We start from the raw sequence: 27084 nt of genomic DNA on the forward strand, positions 1-27084 counted from the left end.
TTTTTTGCACGAGGGGAGGCGGGTCCCCACCCCTTTCCTTTTTAAATCATTATTAATGTCTGCGGTCCGCGCCCCGACTCTGGGCTTGTGGAGACGGTTAGCAACGCGCAGTGCGGACTTTAGGGTAATGGAGAGTGTGTGTGTCTACCTTTTTTTTAATGTGAGGCGAAGAACGACGAGCTTGCGGTTCGGTTTACGCACGCAGGCCCCTAACGTCCGTCAACTACCTGGGGGCATGTCGTATTTGAGCTGCTGCCATACCTGCCGCGACTCTTGCCATTTTGGGAAGTTACCTATTTTGGGAAACCTCGCTTTTTGCCACAGACCACTTTTAGCACAAGTCTCACTTCTAACATCTCCCTGGTTGAGTGCCCGGAATAATGCATTTGGGCTGGGGTTCTGCGCAGGGGGCATGTGATGGGTTCTAACTTTTATTTGCTATCTCCTCCCTAAAGCAAAAGAAAGTTCAGGAATTCCACTGATTCGTGAGAGAGCCCTCAAGCCATTTCGTTGTCACTCTTACAGATTTACTCCTCCTACCTGCTCTGCCCTGAAATTTGTGATCATTCATACATGGATACTTAGGAACTCCCTGCGCTCTTCCTCCCGCCCCCCCTTTGTACCTTGCATGTCTGGTCTTGATGTATGAACCTGGACAGTAAGTTTCGGGGACTGTTTGCTCGTAGGGTTGAGTGGAGGCATCACAGCTCAGCCTAGTGCTGATTTTCACATGAAACTTTCCAACATGCTTCACTGGATAGCAATGATATGGGGTGATAAGTTATGGATTCCCCCATCCATTTTTATACCCAACGTTCCCACCTGATATTGGTAAATACAGTACAGTCCATGATTGAACATGAGTCAATCCTGGATCCTATGGCTGAGACTTGATCACCAGTTCAAAAAAGACACTAAAACCAAGTAGTTTGGATGTGGGTTTCTCTTTGTGGTTTATATCTTTTATCCAAACATAGATTTTTCCTTTATGGTTTTTTATCTCATTTATCTAATAATAAGCAATATGAAGTCAAACTTTGCATTATTTCTTTTCTCCACTCTATGTATAGAGTTCTAGATCTTTTCCTTGACACTGTCCAACAGAAAGACAGGTTCTAATTCAGAATTCATTAATTTGCAATATACTATTGTATCCTGCACGTATTAAGTAAGACATTTATTTTGTGATGTCCAACAATTGTCTCTGAATTTAATAACCTTGTACTAGTTTAATCTCTCTCCCTTTCTCCAAGTCAAAAGTCATACTGCACTCTTAAGAGTGCTGCTGTTGCTTAGCATTTAATATTTAAACAAAGTCGAGGACCAGGAGAAGCTTGATAGTGTTGCCAACCTTAAACAGTTAATTTGTTCTAACAGTCAGTTCATGAAATAACAACAGAAAATGCTGGAAACACACAGCAGGCTAGGCAGCATCCGTGGAGAGAGAAACAGTTAACGTTTCCGGTCTGGGACTCTTCCCCTCTTAGCCCCCCCGCCCCTGTCTCTGCACCTGCTTAAAATCTGTTACATCTCCAGCCTTTTCCAGTTTTGATGAAGGGTCCCAGACCTGAAACGTTAACTCTGTTTCTCTCTCCACGGATGCTGCCTGGCCTGCTGAGTATTTCCAGCATTTTCTGTTATTTCAGATTTCCAGCATCCGCAGTATTTTGCTATTGTTGTAGTCAGTTCATGGAAGCGGGTGTCGTGAAATATAGTAACTCATCTAGACTTTCAAAGCACAGTAGAAATTTTGTTTAAAAAAAAAAAATGGTTTCAATAAGATCCTGATGCAGCTAAATTTTACTTGGCTTTCTCGTGGCCTTATCAGTGTACATATGCATGTTTGGGAGTATTTTGCCCACTGGAATTAGCTATTTTGTTGACATTCCTATTGTAATGTAACATTTTCTGCAATAATATAGTATCATGGCTGCTTTTCATGGCCAGTTCAAATGGGTAGAAATTTTGGTAGTTTCTCTCAATGTACATTCTTTAGAAATGCAAAGAAGGTGAAAATAATGGTTAATCATAAAACAAAGATTATTGGGGTGGGGGGGGGGGATATTTTGTCAACTAGACTACAATCAACCAATTTTTTCCCAAGGTTTTAGGAAAAGGTCAGTGTCATTGTGGAGCTTATGGTTGAATAAAACTTACCAGTGGTTCAGTATCTACCTTTATTTACAAGTCTCTGAATCTTTCTTATATATTACACTTGTAGCCCTGCTATAAGAGCACATTTGTCAGCAAGACCTCTACGCCATTAGTATTGGTTGCAAAATCTGTCACATCAGACTGTGCTCCCCACTAGTGGAAGAAGCTTCCACTGCGGCAAGAGGGGTAAAACTGCTCTTTACAAACTACAAATCTTTTATACAAAATGGCTCAACAGCCTTTGTCCTTTTAGGCCATCTAAAATAAATAACAAATGAGTGCTAATAAAGCAAACCTTTAAAAAAAAACTGACTGTGGATGCACAGTATTAGGAAGAGGCCACTTTCTGTTGGACATAACAGCAAATCATGGGGGGGACAAATGTGAACAGGTGGAGATTGGTAAATGGTAAGTCTTGTGCAATATAATTTTTATGGTGTATTGTCTGGGCATTTCTGTATTGAGAAAACAAGGTTTCACACTAAAGTGTACCATTATGGTTTAAAAAGCAGAAAAAGTTGGGTTGATTAGTGGTTGCTTGATATCTGGCCTAACAGTGGGAGCAGTACTTGTTACTCTGACTGCAATTGGATGGAATTAGGATACAGATGACAGATTATTGCATTTCTTAAACAAGGTGAGTGATTTTTAAAACTCTCTGTTGGTGATGGCAATTACAGTTGTAAAACACTCTGATGTGTAGTGCCTGCAGGTGTTACTAATGTCAATCCATTAGATCATTCTTTTCTAACTTTCGCTTGAACCAAAAGCTGTTACTATTTGTTAAAAGTGCAGGTATGTATTTGCTTGGTCCATAATTTTTGGTTGCACCCTGTATAAAGTGTTGTGCTTTGCAAATGTGCCAACATGTGATTTCTTTGTTTTGACACTCTCCAACTCTGGCTACAAGAACATTGACCTTATTTCAATTTCAATGTTTCTGTGAAGCCATGCTTTAGGAGGTTTGAAAGTGCCTCCTGTGGATGATGTGCCTAACTCTACTTCCCCTGTCATGCTGGCTTCTCAAAATATTTTCATGTTGCTCTCCATAGTGTTGTAAAATGATTCCTTATTGGTGTGATGCAAAATTTAGGAGTGTCCTAGCAAATTCAAACTTTTGGATATCCTTACATCATGCTGTATGAATATTTTGCAACATGTTAAATTCACACATGTTAAATTTTGCATTTCACTGAACTCTAAATGTATTTTTTATATAACTTTTTAAAAATGGCTCTAGAACTGCATCCTCAGCACAAGATGTCTTACCAAATTTAAAGCAAAATGCTTCAATTTTTGAAGGCATTTTTAAAGCTGTCAATGGTCTTCGATATATGGTGCAAATGTTTATTTTATTGCATTAGATTTTTAAATTTAAGCGAGGCTTGATGTGGGAAATGGAAAATTCACACTAGTGTCATAAGTCAGAGTGAAGGAAGTTTTACTCTGCATTTGACCCAAGGGTACAGAACTTCCCTTTCATTGAGCACAAATAATTACTGCCAAAAGGACACCATTTGGCCCAATTGTAATTCTATATAAACCAAGAGTTTTCTTACTATTAGATTCCAATAAACCAAAGAAGCAGTTGTTACAGATTATTCATTTTTTCATTTTCTCGTTCTCTCTCTCTCCTGCACCACCCCCCCCCCCCCCCCCCCCCCCCCAAACAGCCATTTTCTACTTTCACCCAGAAGATGTTGACTTTTGGGATATAATTAAATAGGTGCCAGCAGTCCTCTGGTACCTCACTGAAGAGGTCATTCCTCGTATGTGGGCTCCAGACAGCAGGTGTTGGCAGGCGATTTGATTACAACGTAATCCTATTCTCACTTAGTGTCCATGCACACACCTGCCAGTGGGATTTGCTGCAGAACAATCTTAGCTGATTTTAGTTCTCTCTTCCTCTCCTCTTTCCACCCCCCACCATCCTAGCAACGCTTTGGCCAACCAGCTCATCAGACTTACGTGGACTAGTACAAATGATTGTAGTCTGTCTTTGGGGGTGAAGCTGTAATTCTAAAGAAAGCTTGGGAATCATCTTTGGTAGAAGCAAGTTGTGTTGTAGCTGTTTATTTTAGTAACCTTTTGTAAAGCTTCTTGGAGAGGGAAAAAAATGGGAGAGGTACTTGGGTTGGATCATTATTATCAAGTGAACTAAAACTTGGCTACAGCTGTCCTTAAGATGGCAATGGGATCAATCGCCACTTAAAACTCTAGTGAGCTGCTAGTAGCTTTGTAGTTAACTGTGACTTTGGTTGCACTGGAATTGTCGTTTTAAAACATGATAAACCAAAATGTCATTTTGTATTCGTGCTTGGTGTGTATATTTTCAGTATGATATTAACTGCGGGTGCTTAAAGTTTTATTAAGTTTACTGGTTATTTGTAATCTAGGAAAATATTTTTAAGGTTTTCTATATCCGCTAATGATATTTTCAACTTTTATTTTAACAGCATTATCTGAGAAGTTCCTGATGGTGTGCTTCAAATCACCAGTGAGATGGTAAAGGTTAGCCAATGGCTCTCAGCATGGCGGATAAACAGAAGACCAAGACTGGTTTGCCACTGAGTGGTCCAGACACTGATATAAATGTGTCTTCCATCCACATGGTGGGGTATTTGGGAAAAGTCAGTAAAACTGTTTATTCCTCTCTAAACTGAGCAAAGTTCTAAAATTTCTATTACATTTTCAAATTATTTTGAATCTATTATCTTTTCTGGAAAAGGTCAAGAAATGTGGAACATTCTAAACTCACTCAAAGTGACACGGAAATCTTGCACAAAGTGCTATGGCGAAAGATTTGTCTGAAGTGAAAACATGGTTACCATGGTAATCCTCTAAGTACTGAGTAGCTGTTGAAAAATACTCCTGAGGACACTGAGTTTTACTTTCAAATGAAAAGTAGAATATGGAAGTAAACTTGGTATAAACAATACTTTTTCATTTTTGTCCAACTTAAAACTCTGCATTTCAACTTTAGTACACTGAGGATGCAAATACTATATTAAATGGGTTTAAGTTTTTATCTGGTCATGAATGGATGAACAGCATGGAACAGTTTTAACATTTTGATGTTTTTTTTAAAAAAAACTAAAAATTGTAAATGAAACAGTTAACTTTTCTCTTGCTCCCATTTTTTTCTGTGTGCACAGTTTTCGGAAAACATCTCACTCAGCCTACAGGGATACTGTCCTGCCTGTGCAGCAAAAGGAAAAAAGCAAGCTTTACGCAGATATTATATAAGCTTAGAGGAGTCCATTCTTCTTTGTGAAAATCCACAGGTACTGGAAATTTTTGATGTGTTTGATTTTTAGGAATCGAGCTAGAATGTTTTCCATACTATCAAGCTGCTAGAATGCTTTAGCCATATTTAAGGGGGACTTCAACTATCCTAATATAGACTGGGATGTAATAGTGTTAAGGGCAGAGAAGGGGAAGAATTTTTGACGTGTGTTCAGGAGAACTTTCTTGATCAGTGTTTCCGGCCTGACTAGGGAGGAGACATTGCTGGCTCTGGGGAATGAGGTAGGTCAAGTGGAGCGAGTGTCAGTAGGTGAACATTTGGGAAACAGTGATCATAGTATCATAAGGTTTAGATTAGCTATGGAAAAGGACAGGGAGCAATCTAGAGTAAAAATGTTTAACTGGGGGGAGGCCAATTTCAGTGGGATGGATCTGGCTCGGGCCCGGGTAAACTGGAGTCAAAGATTGGCAGGCAAAACTGTAGTGGAAAAATGGGCTGCCTTTAAAGAGGAAATAGTTCGGGTACATTCCCATGAGAGAGAAAGTTGGGGCAACTAAAATCAGAGATCCCTGGATGACAAAAAAGATAGTGAATATGATGAAGCAGAAAAAGAGTGAGTATGACAGATGTCAGGTTGCAAATACATCTGAGGATCAGGCTATATATAGAAAGGTCAGAGGAGAAGTGAAAGAAAATAAGAGGGGCAAAGAGAGGATATGAGAACAGAATGGCAGCCAACAAAAGGTAATCCAAAAGTTTTCTATAGGCATATAAATAGTAAAAAAGGTATGAAGAGGAGGGGTGGGGCCGATTAAGGACCAAAAAGGAGACCTATGCATGGAGACAGAGGATATGGCTGAGGTACTAAATGAGTACTTTGCATCTGTCTTCAAGGAAGAGGATGCTGCCATAGACCTAGTGAAGGAGGAGGTAGTAGAGACACTTGATGGGATAAAAATTGATAAAGACGAGGTATTAAAAAGGCTGGCTGTACTTAAAGTAGATAAATTACCCAGGAGCGGATGGGATGCATCCTAGGATGCTGAGGGAATTGAGGGTGGAAATTCCAGTCCTTCATAGATATGGGGATGGTGCCAGAGGACTGGAGAATTGCAAATGTTACACCATTGTTCAAAAAAGGGTGTAAGATAAACCCAGCAACTACAGGCCAGTCAGTTTAACCTCTAGTGGGGAAGCTTTTAGAAATGGTAATCGGGAACAAAATCAACAGTTACTTGGATAGGGGTGGATTAATTAAGGAAAGCCAGCATGGATTTGTTAAAGGCAAATCGTGTTTAACCAACTTGATCGAGTTTTTTGATCAGGTAACAGAGAGGGTTGATGAGGGCAATGCGATTGATGTGGTGTACATGGATTTCCAAAAGGCATTCAACAAAGTGCCACATAATAGGCTTGCCAGCAAAATTGAAGCCCATGAAATAAAAAGGGACGGTGGCAGCATGGATACAAAATTGGCTAAGTAACAGGAAACAGAGTAGCAGTGAACGGTTGTTTTTTGGACTGGAAGAAGGTATACGGACCACTGCTTGAATTATATATATAAAAGGATCTGTCCGTCTGTCTGTCTGCTATACACTCAAGTTATAGAGCGTACCTACACATGTTATATCAAAAGAAAGCTTATGATTAGGGGAGTTTCATAGGCGTATTTACTTTTTGGTCAGACAAAAATTGTTCGGACGGTATACAAAAAACGTTCAAAAATCCACTCATTAGCGGTTGACCAATCCTACCACTCATTAGCGTTGAGTGATGTGATGGTTGACCAATCCTACAGTTCAGTAACCTGATGGTTGACCAATCGGTGCGTCACGGTGGGGCGTTTCATTCCGTGTGTGGGCGGGACCTAATCCTGCAGCCTCCCGAAACGTAGCTGCCATTTTTTTCACTACTTTCACTCAACAACGAGTGGGGCAGCTGCGGCGGCCCGCCGGAGCGGGAGGTGAGTTGGGGTCACTTGGGCCGGGCCTGACAACCGCTCGGCCCGAGACACAGAGTGGGGCAGCGGCTGGCCGTCAACCGCGCGGCCCTGTAAACTGCCGTTTTTTTTTTTAAAGCCTTGGCAACACCGGGCCGGCCCCCCCCCCCCCCCCCCCCAGCTAGTATGTGTATGTATGTGTGATAGACAGACAGTCTGGTGAAATGGGCAGATGTGTGGCAGGTGAAATTTAATGCAGAAAAGTGTGAAGTGATGCATTTTGGTAGGAAGAATGAATGAGGAGAGGACATATAAACTAAATGGTACAATCCTAAAGGGGGTGCACAAACAGACCTGGGGGTATGGGTGCCTAAATCATTGAAGGTGGCAGGGCAGGTTAAGAAAGCAGTTAAAAAGGCTTATGGGATCCTGGGCTTCCTAAATAGAGGTATAGAGTACAAAAGTGTGGAAATTATGATGAACCTGTATAAAACACTGGTTCAGCCTGAACTGGAGTACTGTGTTCAATTCTGGGCACCACACTTTAGGAAGGATGTGAAGGCCTTGGAGAGGGTGCAGAAAAGATTTACGAGAATGATTCCAGGAATGAGGGACTTCAGTTACATTGATAGACTAGAGAAGCTGGCGTTGTTCTCCTTGGAGCAAAGAAGATTGAGAGGAGATTTGATCGAGTTGTTCAAAATCATGAGGGGTCTGGACAGGGTAGATAGAGAAACTGTTCCCATTGGCAGAAGGATTGAGAACCGGAGGATACAGATATAAGGTGATTGGCAAATGAACCAAAGGAGACGTAAGAAAAACATTTTTTACACAGCGAGTGGTTAAGATCAGGAATGTACTTCCTGAAAGGGTGGTGGAGGCAGACTCAGTTTTATCTTTCAAAAGGGAGTTGGATAAGTATCTGAAGTGGGGAGGGGGGGGGGGGTGAAATTGCAGGGCTATGGGGAAAGGGCAGGGGGGTGGGACTAGCTGAGAGTCGGCACGGGCTCGACTGGCTGAATGGTGGCCTTCCGTGTTGTAACCATTCCTGAAGGTTACTTAGTCAATTTGTTAAATTCAGTGGTTTTTCAATACTGTTAGCCAGTACTAGTTATTCATTAAAGCTACACTAGCAACAGAATTCACAGGACTCTTGTGTGATTTACTCTGTCATTGATCTGCAGTTGAGAAAAAAATGATCTAGTTTTCCAGCTATACAATTGTAATATGCTGACTGATCTGACATTTGTTTGTGGCCAGATTTTTAGTTATCAGATTAGATGACAAAGCCAGTTATTTGCATTTGTTGAGTCATTAATTAAATTTCTGCTTTTAACTAATCTCTTTAAATCTTTTTAGTGTGTCTTTCCTTTGGGATGTAAACCATTGAGTGAGATCCTCGATTCACCTACCTTGCTGAGTCCACGGCCATCAGTTTATGCTGCGACTAACACATTTGGATCAGGTTCACTGGTTCCGCTGTGCAAACGGAATTTTAAACGACAAAAAACGTTTGATTATAATAAAGATACTTGGGATAGTTTCAGTGGCGCACCCAAGGAAGCTGCGTTTCAACCATTAGAAAATAGCTTAAATAGAATTGACAATTTTGTCCCTTGTTCAAAAAATGGAAGCAATCATAAGTCAATTAATTCTAGTGATACAAATGGCATGGTTGTCCCCGACAAGCCAATTCTTGTGGTCCCTGGTCAATTATGTGGCAAGAGAAAGGAGCCACCAACCAAATCTGAAGATTCTGGTCAGACTAGATTGGAAGTCCCAAATGAGGGATTGCATATTGAACAGTTATTTCTCCAGTGGAAGAACACGTCTGCTCTCTGCTGGCTAGATTGCATGTTAACAGCTTTGGTCCACTTGAAAGTAATAAGAAAAGTCATTCCTAATCTTGGAACAGAAATGGAATCTCCAGTTAAGAAACTATGCACCGAATATGATCAGGCATGTGCACTAGTATCTAACTGCCAAAGTTATGGAAAAGGTAGGAATTGATACCTGGTGTCCTATGTTACCTTGTAGTACATGAATAGTTGTGATTTCCTTAAATATGTTGGGCAATATCTTGCATTGCTGTTTACTTGTCACCACTTGCCTTGAAACACTAATCCTGTCCAAGAAAAACCCGATCACTGTCTGTCCCATGCCAAGCAAACCCGAATTCTCTTGACCATCCCTTTTTGGGGAAGGGAGAAGAGGTAAATTTTGAATAAAACTTAGAATTCTTTGTCACTTACACTATTGATAATACAAACTGTGTACAGTAGAACTGTAGATATATATTTCTATCAAAATACATTTTCCTGAAAATGTTTTTTTAGAATTCTGTCTTGGGTGTAATTGTTTTGGAGAAAGCGGGGAGAAAAATGAAGTGCTCTTGCCTTGAGTCAGAATGTTGTGGGTTAAAGTCCCCTCTGGGGCTTCGGTACATAATCTAGGTTAACACTTCAATGCTGTTCTGAGGGAGTGCTGCATTGTTGGAGGTGATATGATCCAATAAAATGTTAAACCATAGTTCCAATATGCTGCCTGACCTGAGTATTCCCAGCATTTTCTGTGTTTATTTCAGATTTTCAGCATCTGCAGTATTTTGCTTTTGTCCCAATAAGCATGTTCAGTTGGACATAGAGTTCTATGGCACTATTATCAAAAGTGTTCTCTAGGTTTCCTAATTCTTTCTCCAAAAACAAATTAATTAGTCATTTAATTTGCTGTGGAACATAAAGCCCTGTATAATTGTGGATTGCTATAAAGGATGAATGCTGAGATTTCTCCCTAATACTCAATGTTCACTTGCATAAGAACTCGCTTTGAGCTGATGAGGATGGGTAAATGACCCATTATATTTCCAGAGTTGGACAGGATTGGAGTAGAAAAATGCTGGGGGTTTTTTATCTAACGCTATAAAACCATAGACGTTTACAGCACGAAAGGTGGCCATTTAGCCCATTGTGTCTGCTGGCTTATTACTAGATTTGCGTAAGGAGTCAGTGTAAGGTAAGGGCAGGTTAGTGACTTCCCCCCCCCCCCCCCCCCCCCTCCCTAAAATTACAATCCATCCCCTTCAAATATCAATTCAAAATCAAAATCTGCTTTTTATTTTTGGTGAAAGACAAAGGTGTGATTAAAGGGAGGAAGTACTGCCCAATTCCAATTCAAAAATTGATCCTGACAAGATTTGACTTGATAGACTCAGGGCCAGGACTAGAATGTGAGTTTATAATTTTTTTAAATTCTTATGTAAAGCACGAGAGACTAGGCAACCAAGTGAGGCAGCTACAGTGTAAAAGCCGTGTTTGGTTCTTATGGGAATTTGGTACTAGTGGCAGTTTGCACTACCCATGTTTAAGTTGGAATGATGGCAATATAGGGAACCCTTGTGATGTGTATCTATAGTGTGTATTATGTGGGACACTCTGGATACTTGGGCCGGAATTTTCTAGGGTGTCAGCGGGCAGGATCAGTGACGGGTCGGGTGGGAAAGTTTTTTTGACCGCGCGTCGGGAACCTGCCCCGACACATCTTTCCCACTGTCTGGTCTGTCGGAGCTGAGCAGATCCGATAAGCAGCAGCGGGCAACAACCCTATTAAACTCATTATAATGTACTTACCAGACCCTTAACGGGCTTTTTCACCTTTTTAACTTCAACTTCATGGTCACAGGACCTACGCTGAGCGGTGACCATGTCTGTCAATCTGAGGCGGGAGTTCAGTGGCCATTGATCCAGCTGATTCCTTGACTGCTTCAATTGTACAGTAAAAGCGCCCACCTCACAGATCACTTTCCTCAGCCACAAGCTGTTCCTCACTGCATTTCCACAACCGATTTAGCATGCTGCAAGTCTCCATCCAGTCTCAACTCATTACCTCTCTCACCATTGACCGATCGCTTCTGTCATCTGTACTTCAGCTGCCATCTATTCCATCAACATGGGTGCTATTTATATTGTCTCCCCATGGTCCTCGGAATCAGACCACGATGATCCCCAACACCAGCAGCATCAGGCACACCAACAACCCAACCTTCTCCGCAATCACCTGATGCTGCACAGGACAGAGGGCAACAGCACCCAAGCACATTGCTGCCCGGGATGGCCACATCATGGCCAGATTTATATAACTTTACGCTGTACACCCTGGCTGCCACATGATGCACCAGATTGGCACCACACCAACACCATAAAGCGTCCCTACAATGACCAAGCCATTCCTTTCACACACCACCATTGCGCAGGGTACCATTCTCTCTCGCCATTCACTGCAACTCACTAAGCCACTTCCAAACGTGCGCACACATCTGTCCAAGACCGGGAAGTGTTGAAAATAAATATTTCAATGTTTGACAGCACATTAATAGAAACTTTACATAAACATTGGATAAAACACCCAAGTGGCTACCCTTGTGTGTTAGTTGGTATGATTGCACTAGGATGAGAGTGAGTGTGAGAGGTGGCTAGTGAGATGGGGATGTGATGATGTAGTTAGGGAACGGTAGCATAGTGGTTATGTTACTAGACTAGAAATCCCACTACGGCAGCTGGGGAATTTAAATTTGGTTAATTAAATATATCTGGAATAAAAAGCTAGTATCAGTAATAGTGACCGTGAAAGGATCAGGTTCACTAATGTCTTTTTTAGGGAAACAAATCTGCTATCCTTACCTGGTCTGGCCTATGTGACTCCAGACCCACAGCAATGTGGTTGACTCTTAACTGCCACTCCATTGTAAAAAAAAAAGCTACGAAAAACAATAAGAAAACCGGACGGACAACCTGGCATCAACCTCTGCACTGGCTATGGACATAACACCAGCACACCCAGCCCAGTCAACCCTACAAAGTCCTCCTGACCAACATCTGAGGACTTGTGCCAAAATTGGGAGAGCTGTCCCACAGACTAGTCGAGCAACAGCCTGACATAGTCATATTCACAGAATCATACCTTTCAGCCAATGCCCCAGACTCCTCCTCCACCATCCCTGGGTATGTCCTGTCCCACTGGCAGGACAGACCCACCAAAGGTGGCAACACAGTGGTGTACAGTCGGGAAGGAGTGGTCCTGGGAGTCCTCAACATTGACACCGGACCCCATAAAGTCTCATGGCTTCAGGTTAAGCATAGGCAAGGAAACCTCCTACTGATTACCACCTACCACCCTCCCTCAGCTGATGAGTAAGTACTCCTCCATGTAGAACACCACTTGGAAGAAGCACTGAGTAGCAAGGGCACAGAATGTATTCTGGGTGGGGGACTTCAGTGTCTTTCACCAAGAGTGGCCCGGTAGCACCACTACAGTGCTGGCCGAGTCCTGAAGGACATAGCTGCCAGTCTGGGCCTGCGACAGGTGGTGAGAGAACTAACACGAGGGAAAAACCTACTTGGCCTTGTCCTCACCAATCTACCTGTTGCAGATGCAACTGTCCATGACCGCATTGGTAGTAGTGACCACCGCACAGTCATTGTGGAGACGAAGTCCCATCTTCACACTGAGGACACCCTCCATCATGTTGTATGGCACTACCACTGTGCTAAATGGGATAGATTCAGAACAAATCTAGCAGCTCAAAACTGGGTATCCATGAGGCGCTGTGAGTCAGCAGCAGCAAAATTGTATTCCACCACAATCTGTAACCTCATGGCCTGGCATATCGCTCACTCTACCATTACCATCAAGCCAGGGGACCAACCCTGGTTCAATAAGGAGTGCAGAAGAGCATGTCAGGAGCAGCACCAGGCATGCCTAAAAATGTAGTGGCAACCTGGGGAAGCTGCAACACAGGACTACATATGTGCTAAATAGCAGAAACAGTATGTTATAGACAGAGCTAAGTGATCCCACAATCAACAGAACAGATCAAAGCTCTGCAGTCCTTCCACATCAGTCGTGAATGGTGGTGGACCATTAAACCAATAATGGGGGAGGAGGAGGCTCCATGAATATCCCCATCCCCAATGATGGTGGAGCCCAGCACGTGAGTGCAAAAGACAAAGCTGAACCATTTGCAACCATCTTCAGCCAGAAGTGTCGAGTGGATGATCCATATCAACCTCCTCCTGAGGTCCCCACCACCACACAAGCCAGGCTTCAGCCAATTCGATTCACTACACGTGATATCAAGAAACGGCTGATCGCACTGGATACAGCAAAGGCTGTGGGCCCCGCCAAAATCAAAGCTGTCATGCTGATGACTTGTGCTCCAGAACTAGCCGAGCCTCTAGCCAAGCTGTTCCAGTACATCTATAACACTGGCATCTATCTGACAATGTGGAAAACTGCCCAGGTATGTCCTGCCCACAAAAAGCAGGACCAATCCAATCTGGCCAATTACCACCATCAGTCTACTCTCAATCATCAGCAAAGTGATGGATGCTGTTGTCGACGGTGCTATCAAGCAGCACTTACTCACAACCTGCTCACTCATGCCCAGTTTGGGTTCCGCCAGGACCATTCGGCTCCAGACCTCATTACAGCCTTGGTCCAAACATGGACAAAAGAGCTGAATTTCAGAGGTGAGTTGAGTTACTGCCCTTGATGTCAAGATGGCACATGACAGAGTGTGGCATCAAGGAGCCCCAGTAAATCTGAAGTCAATGGGAATTGGGGGAGGGGGGTGGGAAACGCTCCACTGGCTGGACTCATACCTAGCACAAAGGAAGATGGTTGAGGTGGTTGGAGGTCAATCAACACAGCCCCAGGACATCGCTGCAGGTGTTCCTCAGGGCAGTGTCCTAGGCCCAACCATCTTCAGCTGCTTCATCAATGACCTTCCCTCCATCAGAAGTGTGGATGTTTGCTGATGACTGCACAGTGTTCAGTGCCATTCGCAACTCCTCAGATAATGAAGCAGTCCATGTCCGTATGCAGCAAGACCTGGACAACATTCAGGCTTGGGCTGATAAGTGGCAGGGAACATTCGCACCATGCAAGTGCCAGGCAATGACCATCTCCAACAAGCGAGTCTAACCACTGCCCCTTGATATTCAATGGCATTACCATCAAAATCCTGGGGGTCACCATTGACCAGAAACTTAGCTAGACCAGCCACATAAATACTGTGGCAACAAGAGCAGCTCAGAGGCTATGTATTCTGCTGCGAGTGTCTCATCTCGTGACTCCCCAAAGCCTTTCTACAATCTACAAGGCACAAGTCAGGAGTGTGATGGAATACTCCACTTGCCTGGACAAGTGCAGCTCCAGCAACATTCGAGAAGCTTAACACCATCCAGGACAAAGCAGCCCGCTTGATTGGCACCCCATTCACCACCTTAAACATTCACTCCCTCCACCACCGGCGTACCGTAGCTGCAGTGTGTACCATCTACAAGCTGCATTGCAGCAACTTGCCAAGGCTTCTTTGACAGCACCTCCCAAACATGCGACCTCTACCACCTAGAAGGACTCCGGCAGCAGGCCCATGCGAATACCACCACCTCCAAGTCGCACACCATCCTTACTTGGAAGTATATCGCTGTGGGTCAAAATCCTGGAACTCCCTCCCTAACAGCACTGTGGGAGTACCTTCACCACATGGACTGCAGCGGTTCAAGAAGGCGGCTCACCAGCTTCTCGAGGGCAATAAATGCTGGCCGTGCCAGTGATGCTCTCATCCCATGAACGAATAAAAAAAAAAAGTGATGGGTGGAGGTGCAAGGTAAGTTGGCGTGAGTAAGGATGTGCAGGAGTAGGGTAGAGAAGGCAGAGTGATGGGGATGTGATGAAAGGCACAGCAGGATGAAGTTAAGTGTGGCTTTGTACTAATGTTTTGTGATCTAATGAGATCATTGAAATGTTTGTCACTGCACCCAGGTCCTCCTGACTACATCCCTGCTTGTGTCATCCTGTGCATTGTGCAACGAGGCTGTTTTGGTCTCCTGGGGAGGTATCTTCTGCCCATTGGAAGGGAAGATGACCTCCTTGTGTGCTCTGGCTCTCTCCATAAGCATATGGAGGAAGTCATGGGAGAGCCTGGGTGCAGCCCTGCACCTCTGTGCAGTGATTGTCAGTGTTTGCAGGACTTCAATGCTGTAGAACACTGATAGCTCAAATGTCAAAAGGAAGTTGGCTATGGGCCCCTTTAAGGAAATCGGCTGATGACGCATCATGAATGATGTCACCAGACCCGCTTCTTCTAATTGGGCCAGGGAATGCACTGGGCGGGCTTAAGAGGCCCCATTAAGGTAAGTTTGTTCTGGGCAGCGGGATGGAGCCAGCAGTGAGGCCGCGACCTGCCAGCGACATTGCCCGCCCCAGATCCGCCGAGGTAAGGAAAATCCTGGCCTTAGTGTATCCAGAGGCAGTAAATAATTGAGCTGAAAGCAGAAGGTTGCTGTGCTCATAGTAATTAGCCACAGTCCGCAACATCAGAGGAAGAGGGGTTTCTTGATTTGTACTCTTCGGAGTATGGTAATTCAAGAATCGTTGATAGACCATTCAGTATATAAGGGTAGTGTTAAAAAAAAAAAAATAGATAAGTAACTGTAGAAACAGCAGAAGGAGAGGGGAGTCGTGGGTGCAGGGATCCCTGAATCACTTAAACTGCTCAGTAGATTCAGTAGTTCTGGCCCGCCACTGGCCCTGAAGAAAGCTGCCCGCAAAGATCTCGCAATCGCTGTGGCGAGAAGTTGGCTTTTTCGGCATTCAATTGAGATCAGTGCAGTATAATGGGGAATTTCTAGTGCGCTCTGCTGTGAAGTCAACAAGCTGTAAGCACCCAATCGCAATGCAGAATTCTCAGACGGGAAACCAGGAAGTGAATCAAGTTGCTTTTATTCTGACTAAAAATATGAATAAAAGGAAAAGCAGCCAAAAGTCATGGTCCATATTGAAATCAATGACGGACTAACTAAATTGGATTTACATTTGAAATCTTGCTAAGAGTTTAAGGTGCTAGATTGAAAAACAGTACCTCAAAGGTAGTAATTTCACCCCCCCCCCCCCCCCCCCCCAAACACCTATTCTATGTTCCCAGAATTGCCCCCTCCACCCCCCAAAATGGAATGAGATCCTCTTCCTTCAGTCTCCTGGAGATCCCTCTGCCTAATCTTTGCACTCCTCTGATTTACCCTCCAGCATCCCAGGACCATCCACTCAGCACTTCTACCTCATACCTCCCTCCCAAACCCCATCACTTCCTCTGCTGTTCACAGATCCTGACACCCAGTGCTCTCGGACACAGGGCCACTTTCCCAATACTTTTATGGCCCAACTCCCCAAAGTACCTCTCCTGAATCTTCCATGATTCCACAACCACATAACCTTGGACCCAGACCCTCTTCTTTCATACTGAAATGTGTAATGCCCGACCATACTACTGCCAGGTTCCTGCAACTTCATCTAATCAACCCCAACACCACTATCTCCCTCACACCTGGCACCCAATCTACTCATGAGGCAGAGTCCTTCTGACAAACCTGGGGTAGATTTTGAATGGAAGTTAAAAATCATGAGATATGTAAAACAGGCTTCTGATTCGCTATCGCCCATCTTACACTATTGCATAATAAAGTCACAATCTACATCCTAGATTCAACTTTTATATGCCATTAATCCCTTTCCTTGCCTCTAACAGATCCCACAGAACACTGCTCCCAACCCTGGGACCTGTACCTCATATTCCCTGACCCACATACCCCCAATCTCAATATTCCGATCCTGGCAACACTTAATCCAATGCTTGCATATTCCAGAAACACATTCCCCACTTCCAGGCTTGTACGCGACAACCTAACCCATGCTCCCTGATAACAGAAGCTCTTTTCTGGTGCTATCACTTCCCAGCAATCCCCTCCCTCTTGATACTTCAACATTTTTGAGACCTCCCTCCCGCACTGCAGCACCCCCACAAAGCCACAAATCTTCACCAACAGCATTCACACACTTCTCCATCCTTCATTGCTAACATATCCCAGCACTCATCCCCTCTTCTTTCATACTGACATGTGTAATGCCCGACCATACTACTGCCAGGTTCCTGCAACTTCGTCTAATCAACCCCAACACCACCACTGCCTGAACTCAGGATCCACCAATTCCTGTCCAATTCCATGATCCTTTCCTCCCCACTGCTGTTGCACATCTCCCTAACCTACCTACAACTGCAAACCTCGTCCCTGTTATATTTCTGTTCTGAGCGTTAAGGTAAGAGATAGTTAATTAAATGGTTAAAGGAATATATAATAATCAAGGGCACTCATTTCACAGGAAGTTGTGGAATTCAATCCCCAAAACACAGGTAAAAGTACCGTATAATGTAACTGAACTTGGCTGAATCAGTTGCACTAAATCGATGGGCCTAATACATTATGCATTGCATAGCATAATGCCCCTATATTGTTATATAAAACAGCATATCCTCCAACTCACCATGACCATCTCCACAGCAGATCTGTTCACGTGTATTGATGACAAAATGAAGCCAGACTACACTATATAGTCATGTTAATGTTGACGCTTCCTATGCTGCATATTTTGTTTTAAATTAAGTTCCATTTCAGTTTGTTTTCACTGATACAAAAGCACAAATTCCATTAATTTTAGATCCTTCGATTGCCTCCTGATTTGGGGGCTTTTTCTTTCTTTCTGGAGGTTCACTGAACTATTCTTGTATTTGCAGGTAATGGTATGTGGAAGATTCCCCCCAAAATGCTTGCACAGATAGAATTAATACTGAACAATGTCCGGGAGAGGCTCTTCCAGCTGCTTCAACCAAAACTGAGATGTGAATTGGGTAATTAACTAATTCTAGCATGTACAGTATTAAACGTTCTGTTTTATAAAAAAAAAAAAAAATTTATCACCAAAGTGCATTTTCTATGTAATTTACAGATATCAGGCATACTGTTGTTATTGTACTTGTATGTATAAAAAAAAAACCTGAGTTTTTTTTGAAGAGGTGACTAAAGTAGTGGACAGGGGAATGTCTATGGATGTTATTTTATATGAACTTCCAGAAGTCATTTGATAAAGTCCCACATAAGAGACTGTTAACTAAGGTTGAAGCCCATGGAATTGAAGGCAAATTATTGATCTGGTTAGGAAATTGGCTGAGCGGCAGGTACTCTAATTGGCAGGATGTGACTAGTGGGGCCTCAACTATTCACAGTATTTATTAACAGCTTAAATGATGGGATAGAAAGCCACATATCCAAATTTGCCGATGACACAAAGATAGGTGGCAGTGTAGATGAAAGCATAAAATTACAGATGGATGTTGATCGATTAAGTGAATGGACAAAACTGTGACAAATGGATTTCAATGTAGGTAAATGTGAGGTCATCCACTTTGGACCTAAAAAGGACAGAACAGGGTACTTTCTAAATGGTGAAAAGCTAAAAACTGCGAAAGTCCAAAGAGACTCGGGTTCCAGGTACATAGATCATTAAAATGTCATGAACAGGTACAGAAAATAATCAAAAAGGCTGATGGAATGCTGGCCTTTATATCTAGAAGACTAGAATACAAGGGGGTAGAAGTTATGCTACAACTATACAAAGCCCTGGTTAGACCACACCTGGAGTACTGTGAGCAGTTCTGGGCACCACTCCTTAGGAAGGATATATTGGCCTTGGAGGGAGTGCAGCATAGGTTTACCAGAATGATACCTGGACTCCAAAGGTTAAATTGTGAGGAGAAATTACACAAATTAAGGTTGTAATCTAGAAACTGGGTGATTTGATCAAAGTCTTCAAGATATTAAGGGGAACAGATAGGGTAGGGAGTCTAGGACTAGGCATAGTCTAAAAATTAGAGCCAGACATTTCATGAGTAAGATTAGGAAACACCTCTACACGCACAGGGTGGTAGAAGTTTGGAAAACTCTTCCGCAAACTGCAATTGATGCTGGATCAATTGTTAATTTTTAAATCTGAGATTGATAGATTTTTGTTAACCAAAAGTATTAAGGGATTTTGTCCAAAGGCGGGTACATGGAGTTAGGTCTTCTCCAGTAGCTTGTGGTTGCACTTTGAGTGCTTTAACATTGCCGGGCTATTTGCCTGAAGTGGAAGAGTGGAGGAAATGGACTGCACTGGATAAGTTACTGTAACTAATAGATCCCTTTTCTGGTGTGGTAACACTGAGGTTAATTGTAGTACTTTCACTACTGCCCTGGCCCAAGATCGGCTAACACAACACAGGTTAAGGAGTAAACCTGGGACCTTCAGGAATATCTGGCTATGCAATCACTGATTTAGACACAACAGAAAGGATGAGAATTTCAAAATGACCATCATTCCTTCTTACTCTAGTTATTTTAGCAATCCTAGGAATGGGAATTTTTAAATTTTCAACAACTTTTTTTCCCAGTTCCCTCACCTAATTTGTTTTTCTATTGCAGGATTAGAAAAGGAACTTGCATTTATATAGCACCTTATCACATCCTAAAGCACCTCCCGTCTAATTGCAGTCCTCACCACCTACGCCATCCATACTTGGAACTGGTAGCTGCTTATATCTGGCAAAAAGCGCTAACTATTTGCCATTACCATAGGTGTCAATGCGTTGCTTGCATGTCGACTATTTTGGGCAGTTCAATAAGTATTCAACCCTGTACTTATAAAGGCTCTGCTGATTTCAGCCTGTCTGGTCTTCAAACAATTCCAGTTTCAGTTTCAATCAGCTGTTCATACCTTGTTAAAAGTGCAATTAATAAGATTCTGGATACAACTGTTAACAATTGGGAGAGGAAGTTGCTAGGTGAGATGTCCTGTGTTTTTAAAAAATATGTTGATTATTTACCTTTTTGGTTTTAGCAACCACCGTATATAGAGGGCAAATCATGTTAACACCATTGTGCCTGGTACAAGTGCAGGGGACTGTAATTAAATTGCGTAGTTGCTATTTCCTCAATCAGATGACTTGTCCTGGACCTCAACCACTGCACCAGATACTAGAATATGTGCAAGGGCAGTCTGCAATGAATAGATGATGGGTCTGTATTATTTTTCTCTCCTCTTGGTGATGGGCCATACTGTGAAACTCTTCCAGTGCCACCCAAAAAAATATTGCTGGCTGTCATTGGAACTGCAGTATACATTATCTGACTATAATTAAATGAAGCATGTGAGGAAATAGTATTTACCATAATGTTTTAATGCATTTTTTCTCTTTTTCAGGAATACCTGATAGCCCAGTCTTTGCTTTTCCACTTCTGCTAAGGCAGGATCCATACATTGAGGAGTTGTTCATGCAGTCATATATTTGGAGCTTTGAATGTATGAAGTGTGGCTACAAATATGATGAGAGGCAAGTGTATTTTTTGAATTAAAAATTAACATCTATATTGCCAGCAAATATTTTCCTGTTCTGTGAGTGTACTTCATTTTTCACTGCTTTCCCAAATCTTTATTCTTGAAGAAAATTATATTAAAACATAGATATTGGAAATTCAAAAAAAATGGTATGGAATGTTTTATCTTCCCCATTGTGACACCATAAAGGTTTAATTCTGTTTTATCCTTCATTAATGGCAAACTAAGAAGGAACAAAATTAATCTGGTGCAGTTTATGTACATTCTGGATTTCCGCAAGATTGTCAAAACAATTATTGCATGAATAAAACTAGCTATGTCTGAGAGCGATGATCTATTCCCATCAAAGATTTCTGCTGTGTCAATCCTGTTAAGTTAATCTATTGGACAAAACTGCATAAATGATTTCTGTACTAACTTAAAATGCTTTAATTTTTCTTCATTTGGTTTCCTCCCCTGGAGTTAAACCAGGCTAGGTGCAACATTTTTGAGAAACCATGTGGAAGATGTCTCCAAGTGTTTGACTTCTTTGCAGCGACCCACCGGCTCTTTCATTGTACAAAAGCCCTTTGCATGTGTCAGAGTGGCAGCTTGTTCTTTCATGTCGTGGAAAACAACTACTCCTCGCATTTTCTGCTTACAGATAGACCATTGTGATATCTTGAACATCTCGGTGATCTTTATGTTGCTTAAAGCAATTTATGCAGTTCCTTTTTAATGTTCTTGTTTAATAGTGTTTTAACAAAATTCAAAATGGTTACATTATTTGCCATTATTTTTGGTCAATCCATGTTGTTTCTTCCTAAAGAAAAAAAATTAACATTTTTGAGCATTATTATTGATCAGTTCTGTTTTTTGACCAGTGCTTCTGGCACAGACAGGAGCAAAAGCAATTGCCAAAATGGCTAAGGCATGACTGGTCCATCATGCCCCTTCCAACTTCTGCACCATTGCACACCAATTCGAGAGTCACATTCTGAACTTGACCGTGAGCCAACTGACATGGGTTGGAATTTGGTTAGGAGGTAGGAGACAGAGTAGGGATAAAGGAAATGGACTCTGATTGGTGGGATGTGATGAGAGGTGTTTTCCTGGGATCTGTACTGGGGCTGCAGCTTTTTGACATATATTTCAATGACTTGGATGAAGGACTAGAGAGCAGTTATATCTAGGTTTGCAGATGACACCAAGTTAAGAGGCACGGGGAAAAATTCAGTATTGCCCCATTTGGGGCGCCATTATTGGCCGTGTGCAAAGTTTAGCGCCTGGCGCTAATTATCGCCTCCGACGGCAAACTTAGCTTTTATAGCCCCTGGATATAATTTTTATGTTCTTATAGCCCCTGGAGGTGATTGGAGCGCTAAATCAGACGCTTCACACCTGTCTTAAGGCGCAAAGGCCGAAGAGCAAGGCGCTACCTCAGAGCGCTGGCGAAGCAAGGTAGGGCAAATCAAAATGAACCTGCAAAGTGCTGTTCCGTATCCAAAACTCCTTCACACAGTATTGAATCTCTCCAGAAGTCAGTCAGTCAGTCTCTCTCTCTCTCTCTCTCTCTGCGTGGTGCAAAAATGTCACCAACAAAAAACGGCAGGAAGCGGTCGCCTTTAAATAGCGCTCCCCAGTCCCTTTCTGACTGCAAAACGCTCCCCTCAACCTGTCGTTGCTAGCGGTAAGGCAGGGGGCGCCACTCAACGTCCGGGGCGTTGCGCACTCGACTGACGTCACAATCTGCTGGCACAGGAGATCGTGGCGGTAGTGTTTAGCGCCACCGCAAAATGTCTAGTTAATTTTGCGAGCGCCGCAAACATCGCGCCTGGGCGCTAGTTGCTTAGTGCCCTCTTAAGGTAAGAAGTCACACAACACCAGGTTATAGTCCAACAGTTTTATTTGAAATCACAAGCTTTCGGAGCGCTGCTCCTGCGTTCACCTGACGAAGGAGCAGCGAGCCGAAAGCTTGTGATTTCAAATAAAACTGTTGGACTATAACCTGGTGTTTGACTTCTTGCATTTGTCCACCCCAGTCCAACACCGGCATCTCCACACCCTCTTAAGGTGCTAATGGGAGGTGCAAACAACTGAATTTTTCCCCCACAGTGTGTTGTGTAGATGGGAGGAAGTTACAAAGGGATGTAGACAGATTAAGTCAGTTGGCAAAGCTGTGGTAGATAAGAGTTCAATTTGGATGCAAGAAAAACAAACCAGAATATTTTCTTGATGGTGAGAAACTAGTAGCTGTGGAAGAGCAAAGGGATTTAGGTGTCCGGGGTGCAAAAATCACCAAGTATGTTGCACAGGGGCAAAAAGTAATCAAAAAGGTTAATGGAATGCTGGCCTTTACTTCGAGGGGTCTTTAATACCATGGGGATGCTTCAGTTGTACAGAGCACTGGTCAGACTCCATCTGGAGTACTGCGTTCAATTTTGCACATGTGTTTTCCCCTTCAGAATATTAAATTCAACTTGATTTAAACCAGGTAATGTGTGAGGGAGGGATCATGTCTCACAATGAGGACCCTAACGGGTAGGTAATTTATTTTGCTATAAAAGTTATCTTTAAATATGCAATGTGCACTCCCTTTTTAGGTTAGACTTGGACACAAATGTAGAGCAGGCATTTTTACTGGTGTGAAACTTTTGCGTGTGGTGTTTATGATAGATTTTCTTTTTGTAGGTGTATGAAAACCTTGCCTACATTTACAAAAGCAGTTTCAGATTGGCACCCACTGAATGCTGTTCATAAATCACCCTGCAATAAATGTCAAGATAAAGATCAAAAAAGAAAAATGCTTTTAGATCGGTAGGTACACTGTTTATAAATCTTTGTCTACATTGAATTGTGGTTTAATTAAGTTTTGGAACTTTATTATAATTTCTGTTTCTCCTAGTGTATCATCAATATATATGCTACATTTTGTGGATGGGCTGCCACACACAGACTTGGACACTTACAGATTTGACTTTCAAGGCAACTCGTACAGAATCTGCACCATTATTCAATATTTACAAAATATGAAGCACTTTGTCACATGGATTCAGAATTCTGATGGTATGTATTCCTTTTTTGGACACTAAGCTTCTGGATTTTGAGTAACTTTTTTTCCTGAGAGCACTTGTGATGGTTGCATTGCTTTTCTGTTGGTGCTTGAAATGATCAGATTGGCGAGCAGATGCAGGAATTTATTTGCAGCAGTCACCAGGGTCAACTTAATTCTTGCAAACAAGCACAGGTACCCAGCTGCTATACACATCTTACAGAAGCCTCACTCCTTTTCATATCTTGTACTGCCCCATAAAAATAAAACTTGTGGGCTGGGTGTGACCATTAAGTACCGTAGTAGGAAAAACAAAAATTAGGGCTTGGAGATGAGTCTAGTTAAATTAGCAAAGGCTTCAATATTTCTAGTGTACATAATAGTACAAAGAAAGGAAATCATCTTGTGGAGGCAGAGGGCAGGACTGAATGAGTACTTTGTATCTGTCTTCATAAAAGAAAGGATGAAGTTAATGCTGGTGTAGAGGAAGGGGGCAGTATAGATACTGGATAGGATTAAAAATAGATAAAGGAGGTGCCTAATAGGTTGGCTCACTCTAGATGAGATGCATCCTAGGTTGCTGAGGGAAGTTAGGATGGAGAAAGCTGAAGCTCTGACCACCATCTTTCAATCCTCCTTGGATATTGATGAATTGCCAGAGGACTGGAGGATTGCAAATGCTACATCCCTGTTCAGAAAAAGGGAGAGGATAAACCTGGTAATTACAGGCCAATCAGTCTAACGTCAGTGGTGGGAAAACTACTAGAGACCATTGTCAAGGACAAAATTACTTCTCACCTGGAGAAGCATGGGTTAATGAGGGACAGTCACCATGTATTTGTTAATGGCAAATCGTGTCTGACTGACCTGATTTGAAATAACAGAGGGTTTATGAAGGTAGTGCAGTAGATGGACTTTCAAAAGGCATTTGTACCTCCTAACACACCTTTTCGCAAAATAGGAGCACATGGTATTAAAGGGATGGTGGTAACTTGGATACGAAATTGGCTACGGGATAGAAGGCAGAGCATAGTGGTAAATGGATGTTTTTCTGACCTGGACTTTGGTATAGGGAGTACAATTGAGTTTTCAGACGATACGCAACTTGGCAATGTAGTAAATCGTGAGCAGGATGGTAGTAGACTTCAGGAGGACATACAGACTGGTGAAATGGGCAGACGCATGGAAGATGCAATTTAATGCGGATAAGTATGAAGTGATGCACTTTGGGAGAAATAACATGGAGAAGCAGTATAATCTAAATGGTGCTTTTTTTTTGAGGGGGGTGGGGGAAGTGCAAGAATACCAGGACTTGTGGGTGCAGATTCACAAATCTTTGAAGGTGGCAGAGCAAGTTGAGAAGGCGGTTAAGAATGTGTATGGGATACTTGGCTTTGTAAATAGGGGCATTGAATACAAAAGCAAGGAAGTTATGCTAAACCTTTATAAATCTCCGTTTAGACCTCCGCTGGAGTATTGTGTACGGTTCTGGGCACCACACTTTAGGAAGGATGTCAAGGCCCTGGAGAGAGTACATAGATTTACCAGGATGATGCCAGGGATGAGGGAGTTCAGTTATGTGGAGAGATTGGAACAGAGAAAGTTGAGGAGGGACCTAATGGAGGTATTCAAAATTAAGAGGGGTTTTGATAGAGCAAGTAGGAAGAAATTATTTCCTCTGGCAAATGGGTCAGTAACCAGAGGTCATAGATTTGAAAAAATTGGCAAAAGAACTAGCGGGCAAATGAGAAATTTCTTTACACACAGGGTTGTTAAGATCTGGAACATACTACCTGACGGTGGTGGAATCAGATTCCATAGGTTCTTTTAAAAGGCAATTGGACATGTAAGGCTAAAGGGATCACTTAAGGCTAAAGGGATCAAGGGATATGGGGAGAAAGCAGTGACAGGGTACTGAATTTGGATGATCAGCCATGATCTCATTGAATGGCGGAGCAGGCTCGAGGGGCCGAATGGCCTACTCCTGCTCCTATCTTCTATGTATCTATGTACTTGACTAATTTGCAGGGTTATGGGGAAAAAGATGGGGTGTGGGACTAAATTAGACAGCTCTTTCAGAGAGCTGGCAGATGTGAAGGGCTGAATGGCCTTCTGTGCTGTAATGATTCCGTATGGAAGGAGGAGTATCCATATGACTGACACACAAATCAATTATAGGGGGAATAAATTGGGAATTTTATGCATTAGCTTTCATTGGCACAAAGCTGTGTTTAGGTTTGATTAAACACTGCTTCAGATAAGTGTATGTATGTGACAAAAGCAGCCTTGGAACATGAGAAAACAAGATGAGGCTATCCATTCAATTTGGGTTACCTTTCAGAGATAACTTCACAATAGTCAAAACTAGTTCCATTCTGAGATTATGTACATCACTAGAGCTGGCTGATTTAAGGATTGAAGTAGAAGTTTGGAGCGCAGAAGGAGGCCATTTGGTCCATTGTGTCTCTGCCATATAAGAACATAAGAAATAGGAGCAGGAGTAGCCCATACAGACCCTCGAGCCTCATCCGCCATTCAATAAGATCATGGCTGATCATCGACCTCAATTCCACTTTCCCGCCCAATCTCCATATCCCTTGATTTTCCCCCAGAGTCCAAAAATCTATCTCTTTCAGCCTTGAATATACTCTAAGAAACAGCATCCACAGCTCTCTGGGGCAGAAAATTCCAACGGTTCACAACCCTCTGAGTGAAGAAATTCCTCCTCATCTCAGTCTTAAATGGCCTGCCCCTTAGAGACTATGCCCCCTAGTTTGAGACACTCCAGCCAGGGGAAACAACCTCTCCGCATCTACCCTGTCAATCCCCTTTAGAATCTTGTATGTTTCAATGAGATCACCTCTCATTCTGCCAAACTCCAAAGAGTATCGGCCTAATGGAGGTACACAGTCTCTTCTCACAGGACTGCCCTCTCATCCCAGGAAACAATCTAGTGAACCTTCGTTGCACCGCCTCCAAGACAAGTATATCTTTCATTAGACAAGGAGACCAGAACTGTGCACAGTACTCCAGGTGTGGTCTTGCCAAGGCCCTGTACAAGTGTAACAAGACTTCCTTACTCTTATACTCCAGCCCCCATGCAATAAAGGCCAACATGCCATTTGCCTTCCTTTATTGCTTGCTGTACCTGCATGCTAGCTTTCTGTGTTTCTTGCACGAGGACACCTAAATCTCTCTGAACACCAACATTTGAATGTTTCTCACCATTTAAAAAATAGTCTGTTTTTCTGTTCTTCCTACCAAAGTGAATAACCTCACATTTCCCTACATTATATTCCATCTGCCACCTTGCTGCTCACTCACTTAGCCTATCCCTTTGCAGACTCTGTGTTCTCACCTCTTACTGTCCCACCTAGCTTTGTATCGTCAGCAAACTTGGATACATTACACTCGGTCCCTTCATCTAGGTCATTAATATAGGTTGTAAAT

General features: G+C 42.7%; 1 protein-coding gene across 1 annotated transcript in view; it reads left to right on the forward strand.

The window, feature by feature from the left end:
• The first annotated feature begins 2068 nt into the window (after positions 1-2068).
• The window catches only part of uspl1 (ubiquitin specific peptidase like 1), a 36329-nt gene continuing 11313 nt past the window's right edge, over positions 2069-27084 (forward strand). Inside the window, 9 exon segments of the mRNA XM_085999303.1 lie at positions 2069-4622; positions 4625-4677; positions 4680-4784; positions 5310-5438; positions 8700-9339; positions 17968-18081; positions 20469-20598; positions 23274-23399; positions 23488-23648. Coding sequence (XP_085855429.1) covers positions 4583-4622; positions 4625-4677; positions 4680-4784; positions 5310-5438; positions 8700-9339; positions 17968-18081; positions 20469-20598; positions 23274-23399; positions 23488-23648 — 1498 coding nt within the window. The 5' untranslated portion in view covers positions 2069-4582.

The sequence above is a fragment of the Somniosus microcephalus genome, chromosome 10, assembly GCF_052327205.1.
Source record: "Somniosus microcephalus isolate GS21.2 chromosome 10, FLI_Smic_1.0, whole genome shotgun sequence".
Taxonomy (NCBI): Eukaryota; Metazoa; Chordata; class Chondrichthyes; order Squaliformes; family Somniosidae; genus Somniosus; species Somniosus microcephalus.